The sequence below is a fragment of the Triticum dicoccoides genome, chromosome 3B (genome assembly GCF_002162155.2).
Source record: "Triticum dicoccoides isolate Atlit2015 ecotype Zavitan chromosome 3B, WEW_v2.0, whole genome shotgun sequence".
Taxonomy (NCBI): Eukaryota; Viridiplantae; Streptophyta; class Magnoliopsida; order Poales; family Poaceae; genus Triticum; species Triticum dicoccoides.
The window spans coordinates 757,261,043-757,272,143 of record NC_041385.1 but is presented as its reverse complement, the minus strand read 5'-3'; the positions used below and the strand labels follow the sequence as shown (position 1 = coordinate 757,272,143).

At 46.6% G+C, this 11,101-nt stretch overlaps 1 protein-coding gene across 1 annotated transcript; it reads right to left on the bottom strand.

Annotated features, from left to right (window-relative positions):
• Positions 1–5,955: 5,955 nt before the first annotated feature.
• Positions 5,956–7,379, bottom strand: LOC119282063 (chitinase CLP-like). Its single transcript, XM_037562416.1, has one exon. It carries the CDS (start codon positions 7,377–7,379, stop codon positions 6,084–6,086), a length of 1,296 nt encoding a protein of 431 aa, XP_037418313.1. The 3' UTR covers positions 5,956–6,083.
• Positions 7,380–11,101: the final 3,722 nt, after the last annotated feature.

Below are 11,101 nucleotides of genomic sequence, written 5' to 3'. Positions count from 1 at the left end.
TTTCATATTTGAAAACACTTTTTTACTTTTTTTGTTTTCTTTCTTGCTTTATTTATTTGATTTTGTTTGTACTTACAACAAAATACTTATTGTTGCTATTTTTAATTGTTTTTTTGTTTTGTTTTCTGCATTATTTATTTTCTTTTGTTTTTTGCTTTATTTTTTAATTCTTTTTACTTTTCGTTTTAGAAAAATTATAAACTTTCTGTTAGTGCCATTAGTTTTCAAATTTGAAAACACTTTTTCTGTTTTTTTGTTTTCTTTCTTGCTTTATTTATTTTATTTTGTTTCTACTTACAACAAAATACTTATTGTTGCTATTTTTAATTATTACGAGGGCCGAACCATAAGACATTAAAGCATTTCAAATGAACTATGAAAAAGTTGAAAGTTGGCATGGTATCATAAATTCACCCACATAGCATGTGCATGTACAAAACGGACAATGGTATCATACTCGTGTGTTACAAAGTTGGCATGGTATCATCATAATAGTTGCGGGAGAAAGTCTTCACTTTTTCTTCGCTTGTGTCATTTGCTTATTGCGCCGTAACCATGGATAATCTTCATCGCTTATTAGGATGCTGGGGTCAGCCTTGACTTTGAAGGGAGGAATTTCATGAAACTTTTCATAGTCTTCAGACATGTCTGTCTTGCCCTCCACTCCCACGATGTCCCTTTTTCCTGAAAGAACTATGTGGCGCTTTGGCTCATCGTATGATGTATTCGCTTCCTTATCTTTTCTTTTTCTCGGTTTGGTAGACATGTCCTTCACATAGATAACCTGTGCCACATCATTGGCTAGGACGAACGGTTCGTTAGTGTACCCAAGATTTTTCAGATCCACTGTTGTCATTCCGTACTGTGGGTCTACCTGTACCCCGCCTCCTGACAGATTGACCCATTTGCACTTAAACAAAGGGACCTTAAAATCATGTCCGTAGTCAAGTTCCCATATGTCCACTATGTAACCATAATATGTGTCCTTTTCCCTCTCGGTTGTTGCATCAAAGCGGACACCGCTGTTTTGGTTGGTGCTCTTTTGATCTTGGTCAATCGTGTAAAATGTATTCCCATTTATCTCGTATCCTTTCCAAATCGTAACAGTCGAAGATGGTCCCCTGGACAACAAGTACAGCTCATCACAAACAGTGTTGTCACCTCTGAGACGTGCTTCCAACCAACTGCTGAAAGTCCTGATGTGTTCACATGTAATCTAGTCGTCGCACTGCTCCGGGTGTTTGGAGCGCAGACTGTTCTTGTGTTCATCGACATACGAGGTCACCAAGGTAGAGTTTTGTAGAACTGTGTAGCGTGCTTGAGACCAAGAATATCCGTCCCTACATATTATTGAGTCCCTTCCAAGCATGCCTTTTCCAGTCAGTCTTCCCTCATACCGCGATTGAGGGAGACCTATCTTCTTAAGGCCAGGAATGAAGTCAACACAAAACCCGATGACATCCTCTGTTTGATGGCCCATGGAGATGCTTCCTTCTGGCCTAGCGCGGTTACGGACATATTTCTTTAGGACTCCCATGAACCTCTCAAAGGGGTACATATTGTGTCGAAATACGGGGCCCAGAATGACAATCTCGTCAACTAGATGAAGTAGGACGTGCGTCATGATATTGAAGAAGGATGGTGGGAACACCAGCTCGAAACTGACAAGACAATGCACCACATCACTCCTTAGCCTTGGTATGATTTCTGGATCGACCACCTTTTGAGAGATTGCATTGAGGAATGCACATAGCTTCACAATGGCTAATCGGACGTTTTCCGGTAGAAGCCCCCTCAATGCAACCGGAAGCAGTTGCGTCATAATCACGTGGCAGTCATGAGACTTTAGGTTCTGAAACTGTTTCTCTGACATATTTATTATTCCTTTTATATTCGACGAGAAGCCAGTCGGGACCTTCATACTAAGCAGGCATTCAAAGAAGATTTCCTTCTCTTCTTTGGTAAGAGCATAGCTGGCAGGACCTTCATACTGCTTTGGAGGCATGCCGTCTTTTTCGTGCAAACGTTGCAGGTCCTCCCGTGCCTCAGCTGTATCTTTTGTCTTCCCGTACACGCCCAAGAAGCCTAGCAGGTTCACGCAAAGGTTCTTTGTCACGTGCATCACGTCGATCGAAGAGCGACCTCTAGGTCTTTCCAGTAGGGTAGGTCCCAAAATATAGATTTCTTCTTCCACATGGGTATGTGTCCCCCAGCGTCACTCGGAACAGCTAGTCCGCCGGGACCCTTTCCAAAGATTACGTGTAAATCATTGACCATAGCAAGTACGTGATCACCGGTACGCATGGCGGGCTTCCTCCGGTGATCTGCCTCGCCTTTGAAATGCTTGCCTTTCTTTCGACATTGACGGTTGGTCAGAAGAAATCAACGATGGCCCAGGTACACATTCTTCCTGCAGCTTCCCAGGTATATACTATCGGTGTCAAGTAAATAGTGCGTGCATGCGTGGTATCCCTTGTTTGTCTGTCCTGAAAGGTTACTGAGAGCGGGCCAATCGTTGATGGTCACGAACAACAACGCCTTTAGGTGAAATTCCTCCTGTTTGTGCTCATCCCACGTACGTATAGCGTTTCCATTCCACAGCTGCAAAAGTTCTTCAACTAATGGCCTTAGGTACACATCAATGTCGTTGCCGGGTTGCTTAGGGCCTTGGATGAGAACTGGCATCATAATGAACTTCCGCTTCATGCACATCCAAGGAGGAAGGTTATACATACATAGAGTCACGGGCCAGGTGCTGTGGTTGCTGATCTGCTCCCCGAAAGGATTAATGCCATCCGCACTTAAAGCAAACCATACGTTCCTTGGGTGACTTGCAAACTCATCCCAGTACTTTCTCTCGATTTTTCTCCACTGCAACCCGTCAGCGGGTGCTCTCAACTTCCCGTCTTTCTTACGGTCCTCACTGTGCCATCGCATCAACTTGGCATGCTCTCCGTTTCTGAACAGACGTTTCAACCGTGGTATTATAGGAGCATACCACTTCACCTTCGCAGGAACCCTCTTCCTAGGGGGCTCGCTGTCAACATCACCAGGGTCATCTCGTCTGATCTTATACCGTAATGCACCGCATACCTGGCATGCGTTCAGATCCTTGTACGCACCGCGGTAGAGGATGCAGTCATTAGGGCATGCATGTATCTTCTGCACCTCCAATCCAAGAGGGCATACGACCTTCTTTGCTGCGTATGTACTGTCGGGCAATTCGTTATCCTTTGGAAGCTTCTTCTTTAATATTTTCAGTAGCTTCTCAAATCCTTTGTCAGGCACAGCATTCTCTGCCTTCCACTGCAGCAATTCCAGTACGGTACCGAGCTTTGTATTGCCATCTTCGCAATTGGGGTACAACCCTTTTTTGTGGTCCTCTAACATGCGATCGAACTTCAGCTTCTCCTTTTGACTTTCGCATTGCGTCCTTGCATCGACAATGACCCGTCGGAGATCATCATCATCGGGCACATCGTCTGGTTCCTCTTGATCTTCAGCAGCTTCGCCTGTTGCAGCATCATCGTGCACATCGTCTGGTTCCTCTTGATCTTCAGTAGCATCACCGTATTCAGGGGGCACATAGTTGTCATCGTACTTTTCTTCTTCACCGTCTTCCATCATAACCCCTATTTCTCTGTGCCTCGTCCAAACATTATAGTGTGGCATGAAACCCTTGTAAAGCAGGTGGGTGTGAAGTATTTTCCGGTCAGAGTAAGACTTCGTATTCCCACATATAGGGCATGGACAACACATAAAACCATTCTGCTTGTTTGCCTCAGCCACTTCGAGAAATTCATGCACGCCCTTAATGTACTCGGAGATGTGTCTTGAACCGTACATCCATTGCCAGTTCATCTGCGTGCATTATATATAATTAAGTGTGTCAAAAATCATTACAGAACATCATGAATAGATAATTAAGTGACCAAATTAATAGAAGTTCATCATCACATTAAAACCAAAGTACATACATAGTTCTCATCTAACAACATAAAGCTCTGCAGAGCATCTAAATTAATTAAACCATACATTGAAACTATGTAAAACATTTCAATGCGAAAACAAATGCGATCATAATCGCAACCAATGTAACAACTGATCCAATGGCATAATGATACCAAGCCTCGGTATGAATGGCATATTTTCTAATCTTTCTAATCTTCAAGCGCATTGCATCCATCTTGATCTTGTAATCATCCACGACATCCGCAACATGCAACTCCAATATCATCTTCTCCTCCTCAATTTTTCTAATTTTTTCCTTCAAGAAATTGTTTTTTTCTTCAACTAAATTTAACCTCTCGACAATAGGGTCAGTTGGAATTTCTGGTTCAACAACCTCCTAGATAAATAAAATCTATGTCACGTTGGTCGGCATAATTGTCATAAACAATAGATGAACCAATAGTTATGAAAAGATAATATATACCACATCTGAATCATAGACATGACGAGGGCCGACGGGGGCGGATACCAAAACCATCGCACTATATAAGATGCAATAATAAAAGTAAGAAAATTATACAAGTATCTATATAAACATACAAGTAAGAATTTTTTTCCTTTCAGAAAGAAGATAAGAACAAGAGGCTCACCACAGTGGTGCCGGCGACGAGATCGGCGCGGGCGATCGACGGCGGTGAAGACGGGGACGGGACGTGACAGACCACTAAACCTAGACAAATATTGAGAAAAATGAAGCTTGGAGGTCGAGGTTGGAGAGGAGAAAGCTTAAGTAGTGTGGCTCGGGCATTCCATCGAACACCTCGTGTGCATAGGAGGTGAGCTAGAGCACCACAAAGCTCTCTCCTCGCCGGCCACGAAAAACAGAGCAGTGAGAGTGCTCTGCTCGCGGGCGAGGGGTATATATATGCAATTAATTGGTCCTTGTTAGTGGCTTGAACCGGGACTAAAGGGAAGCCTTTGGTCCCGGTTCAGGCCACCAACCGGGACCAATGGTGGTGGGCCAGGACCAAGGCACATTGGTCCCGGTTCGTCCCACCAACCGGGACCAAAAGGTCCAGACGAACCAGGACCAATGGCCCACGTGGCCCGGCCGGCCCCCGGGGCTCACGAACCGGGTCCAATGCCCCCATTGGTCCCGGTTCTGGATTGAACCGGGACTAATGGGCTGACCCGGCCTGGACCATTGCCCCCTTTTCTACTAGTGTACAAACCGATCGTCTGAATGGAACCGTAGCATCGAGGTGCATCTTTTTCATGCAGATATTACCTGGAATCACGAGAAACTGCCGATTCGATCGTTTTCAGCGAGCCAGTCTCTGGGCTGCTTTAAGAAGCGTGCGATGCAAGCCCAACATTAAAACCAGACAACCAAACAGGCTTCTTCCTTTCCCCGTGGGCCTGGTTGGACTCGATGCGGACAACCAAACACGCCCTAAGTCACTGAGAGGAGACTGCATCGTACCATAGGCCATGTATGAACGTTGTGTCCCCAATTCTTTAAAAAAAATACCAGCATTAGTGACTTTGCGTCTAGAAATGTTAACGCCCACGGGCGGGCCTTGAAACTATTTTTAGTGGGCGTGAACTATAGGAGTGGGGCACCTTTTGCAAAAATTCATCTAGTTTTGATTTTCTTTTTCATGAATACAAAGAAATTATGTAGAATGAGTGAGTTTTATATTTTGAGTGGGGTCCTAGGCACCCACTACATGAACGTGGGTCCATCCTTGTTAGGCCCCTTGTTCTAGTTTTGCCCCGGACCCTTGAAATCTCAGGACCGGCATGAATGTCGGCCATCTGAATTCCCGCGCTGATTTGACGCCCTGGTAGACTATTTTTTTCCTCAAGTGGACAAAGGTGTGCAATTTGAACTTGTGCAATATTCACATCAATTTGTGAACCCATTTTGTGCAGCGCGTGAGAATTCGGCACCAAAATTCAGATAGCAGAATGTGTATCCATTTAAAATCTGAAATCCTTGACGATCTGTATCATTTTATTCTCGTTACTAACACAACACTAGTACGCTAGTAATATTGAAACGAAACCGTAGTCGAGTACAAACGGACATGGTGACGGTGGCACTCCGGCGCAAGATCAGTGACACTCTTCTAAGAACTCCCCATGCTGAAGTCGAAGTTGCTGCAGGTAGTGCCGATGCCGAGGAGCAGCCCACTGAACGCGAACGTGTCCTTGTCCAGATCGAATATCAGCAGGTTGTTCTCCAACTGGTGCCCCCCGAGGATCACCGCCGGCGACTCAGCATGTGCCGGCACCGACGAATCCGTCTGAACGAACGCGAAGCACACCGTCTGGTCGTTCACCTGCACGAGCGAACTGGCGCCGGGCAGTGTCCAGTTCTGCCCTCCGTCCAGCATCAGGTCGATGTTGGCCACGGCATAGCCCACGCTGGTCATTGCGAGCTCCGACGCCTGGTAGCACATGTCGAACGGCGCCACCTTCTCCGCGCGCGCGATGCCGCTCGTGGCCGCGTCGAACGCGTTTCGGAGCGGCCAGTAGATGTCCCAGCGGAGCGCGGTGTAGGGCGTGACGGTGCTGAAGGCGGCGCCGCCTTGGCCTCTCCTTTCCATGTCGAAGGCGCCGGACGGCGTGGGCACGCGCTGCTGGTTCACGGCGATGCCGGTGATGGTAAAGTAGTAGGCGCGGTTTTTGGGGTTGAAGAGGAACAGGAGAGGGTTCTTGCGGAGGCTATCGGCGACCTCCACGGTTGGCGCGGCCAGGAGCTGGAACGGGCCGCCGCCGAAGACGGCCACGCCGTCCCCAGCCCTGGGCAGGCACAGCGCGAACTCTTGCTTCAGGCGGTACCACTGGGCGACCTGCAACGGCAGAGAGTTAAGCAGCCTCGCAAGCCCCGCGACGCCGGCCACGCCCGCCGGGAGCGAGGTCAAGAACTCCCCCGGCGCGCAGGACCCGACGACGGGGAAGGTGACCGGGAAGAGTGGGTTCTTGCCGTCCGTGGTGTTGGCGGCGATCGAGATGGTGGTGGCTTGGGCGGCGACGCAGCGCCCGTCGACCGGGTTGTACGGCAAGGCGGTGCAGATGCACGGGTCCTGCCCCTGCACCGGCCATTCCGCACTATCGCAGACATCCGGGGTGAACATATTGCGGATGCCATTGCAGTCGCTGCCGCCGCACCCGATGGCCCAGTGCGTGCAGGGGCAGTTGGCGACCCAGAGCATTGGGCCGGCGAGGTCGAGGAGGAGCGGCCCCCCTCCGTCCTTGATGGCGATGGTGTAGAGGGAGGTGGAGGCGTCCTTGTTGACGCGCGCCACGAGGGGCCGCCAGGCCGTAGGCTGAGCCGCTGCGTCCGGCGGCGACGTCCCCAGCAGCACCGCCAGCGCCAGCAGCGCAGCGGCTGCCGCGCTGCGGCGGCGCTGCTGCGACATGCCAGAGCTTGCATGGAGTAATTGACTGACTGATATATCTACGTGCCGATGGGTTTGGATTTTGGTCATCGGCGCGGTTGCGTTTATATAGTCGGAGAAGAAGAGGAGCGGGGTTGACTGACTTTGCACGCGTTGACTGACTGTATGCTTGGGGGTTTGGGTAGGGCGAGTGGGGGAGGGACACAAGACAAGACACAGACGAATCGCGTCGACCAACGCCGTCGAGATTCCAGCGGCGACTTAGCTAGTGACGTCCACCTCGTGCGTTTGCTCGACCTAGGCGTCGAAGCTGCAGTGCACCCGGACCCGGTCATGGAGAGATCCTGCAGATCACCGGCCCCGAGCGTGCTACTTGTCCCCTGTGAGCTCTGGAAGAAGTGCATGAGCCGCGAGAACACACAAACACTGACCAGTTAAGCCCAAGAGGCCATACCAGTAATAGAAACCTAGCTAAATTAACTGATCAACACTGATGATTTACCTTGTTGTAGGGGACCGACTAAACGTCAGGTACCTGAAAATATATCAAGCATCAGCACTTCTTTTTGTCGTTGGATCTTCATCCAAGGGCTCACACGTCATCTTCCACCTCCCAACTGCCTTCTTCCTCCCACGATCTGGTCCACCCAGTCATGTTTCGTTATTATTTTTCTTCAATGTAAACTATACAAATATGTTAGCTGATCTTTTTAGGTTAGTATTGGCAGATGTTTGGGGACAGTGTTGCATAAAGAAGCTGGTTTCTGTCGTTCTTGCTGGTTTTCGACCTATTAGCTTGTGTAATGTTATTTACAAAATCATAGCAAAAACCCTAGCCAATAGACTCAAACCTCGTTTGACGGATTATATTGACCAATCTCGGCAAGCTTTCATTGAAGGTAGCAGGATTAGCAACAATATCATCATAGCTCAGGAAATAACTCACTCTTTTGCTTTGAAATCTTGGAAAACCCCCGCTTTCATGCTTAAAATTGATTTAGCCAAAACTTTCGATAGACTTGAATGGAACTACATTATGCAAGCTCTCTCACGAAAAAGGCTTCATGGTCATTTCATCAATTTGATTTATGCATGCATTACGGTTCCTTCTTTTTGTGTTACCATTAATGGCCAATCTTATGGTCGCTTCCAGAGTTGCAGGGGGATTAGACAAGGATGTCCTTTATCTCCTTACTTGTTTGTTTTAGCAATTAACGAGCTTTCTATATCCCTCCAAGAGGCTATGTGCTCAAATCATTTGGCAGGTATATCTTTAGGCACTGGTTGTCCTCCCATTCACTCACTCATGTTTGCAGATGATTTATTAATTTGTGGTCAAGCCTCAATTACTGAAGCTACTCACATGCTCCATATTCTTCAAAGATTCTGCAACCTATCAGGTCAAACTCCTAACTGGAATAAATCAGGTATCATTTCCAGCGCAAATGTTAGTGCTTGCATTAAGGATGACATCAAAAGAATTTTTCCTGTTATGGACATCGATGCTAATTCAGTTCACCTTGGGCACCCTTTAATCCTACCAGCCAAGGATAGATTTGCTGCTTATAATTTCGTGGCTGACAAATTTCGTAACAAACTTAGTGGTTACAAGGCCAATAAACTCTCTCATGCAGTCAGATTAACGCTTATTAATTCTGTCTTTGCTTCCATCCCCATATATTACATGTCTAACATATTATTCTCTAGGAAGTTGATTGCAAAGCTCACGGCCATTATTAGGAATTTTTGGTGGACATGAATAAAAGAGGAACCGAGGTCTAGAGCACTTTGTCTTAGGGCATGGAAGGACATTTGTATTCCGAAAAGTGAAGGAGGCCTAGGAATAAGGAACATCCAAGCTATGAACAGAGGCCTTGTTCTTTCAGCGGCATGGAGAATTGCGGAAAACCCTGATTGCTTTCTCTCAAGAGTTCTCAAATCCAAATACTTTCCTAACTCATCAATTTGGAGAGCTAGTTCAAAAGTTCCAAAATCTGCCTTCTGGTCATCCATTTTAAAAATACGCCACTTGCTTTACTCGAATTCTTTTTATCAATTTATTGAAGGTGACTCTTCTATATGGAGCACTCCGTGGTGTCCTGTTTGGGAATCCATCTATGACCACCTTATAATACAACCTGGTCATTTCATTTATCCTTCGCAAGTTAAGGATCTATGGCTGCCTAACCAAAAAGCTTGGAACACTAGCCTTATTTGCACACTCTTTGATGAGCAGGCAGCTAACATCATTATGCAGGTTCCAATAATTCAATCGGAAGGTACCGACATCCTATGTTGGAAGCTACATAATTCAGGAAAAATGTAATTCCAAATCAGCATATAGAGCTTGCCTATAGGATATGCAGGAACATGGCGAGCCTTTACCTAGACAGGCATCTACATGTGTAAAGCATATTTTAAAACAGACTTGGAGAGCAAAAGAGATGGTACCCAGAGTACAAACCTTCGCATGGAGGCTACTTAGGAGGGCAATTCTGTCAGGACCGGTTTTCCAGGATATTAATTTCCCATAAAATGGCCCTTGTGCTCACCAGCCCCAGGATTACTGTTAGCTGATGAGGCATCAACTTGATACAGAAACTCCAAGCAAAATACAAAATGTGTAGTACAAGACCATTCTGGCCTATGAGTACAACAAATGGTTTCTAGTGGCTGATGGCGGAAGCGGTTTGTCGTTCATCAGCGTCTATGGGACTCCATTTCCCACAGGAACAACTGACCTGGATAACTCCTATCTTCGCGAGGCTGCTATCACCATTGCGTAGGTTCCGGGACTGTCATCGCAACGCTCCTCTCCATGCAAGAAATCTGGCCAAGACAATAGCCAGGGACAAGCCAGTGAGTACTTTGAATGTATTCGCAAACATTATGAACACAGGTATAATATAACAAATGATAATCATGCTCTGAAATATTCTATGATTACCACGTCAGTCACAAAATAAAAATCCATGATGCACGCAAGCAGGTTATTCATATACGACATGAGTATGCGATAAGGGAGTAGAAATAGAATGCACCCATCGGGTATCTGAAGCGACGCCTCGAAAGGATAATAATATAAAGCCTGCCACGGTCGGGCGTCTGAGCGACACCATATAAAGGGCTTATAAATAATTTAAATAACAAGCATGCCACAGTCGGGCATCTGCGCGACACCACATAAAGGGCTTATAAATAAAAGAAATAACAAGTATGCCACAGTCGGGCGTCTGTGCGACACCACATAAAGGGCTTATAAATAATTTAAATAACAAGCATGTCACAGTCGGGCGTCTGAGCGACACCACATAAAGGTCTTATATATAATTTGATCACAGTGAATATCCAGGAGGTAGAACCGTTCCAGGGATACTCAATAAGTCAAATAATGTAAATGGTTAGTCCATAATTAATAGTAATCATAATCATCATGAGTCACAAGTCATGATCATGTTCTGGTTTAGCAATCTTTCCTCCGAAGACCGACACTAAGACCGACACTTGACCCATCCCAGACTGTAGTCCTTAACCATGGACACGGCTATTCAAATAGATACACTCTCTGCAGAGGGTGTACTCTTTACCCACGAGTAATGGATTCCTTTAGTCCATCACGACTAATTCCGTTTATGGTCTTTTAATTGAAAACACACCTGACCGCACACACCAGCCTAACTTACCGGTGTCTGGAATCACCCACGACACCCGTTAAGAAAAACTCTAAGTGGGGAGGCCACAAC

Excerpts from the sequence above, each read along its gene's own strand:
- LOC119282063 (XM_037562416.1), bottom strand. The coding sequence starts at position 7,379 with ATGTCGCAGCAGCGCCGCCGCAGCGCGGCAGCCGCTGCGCTGCTGGCG.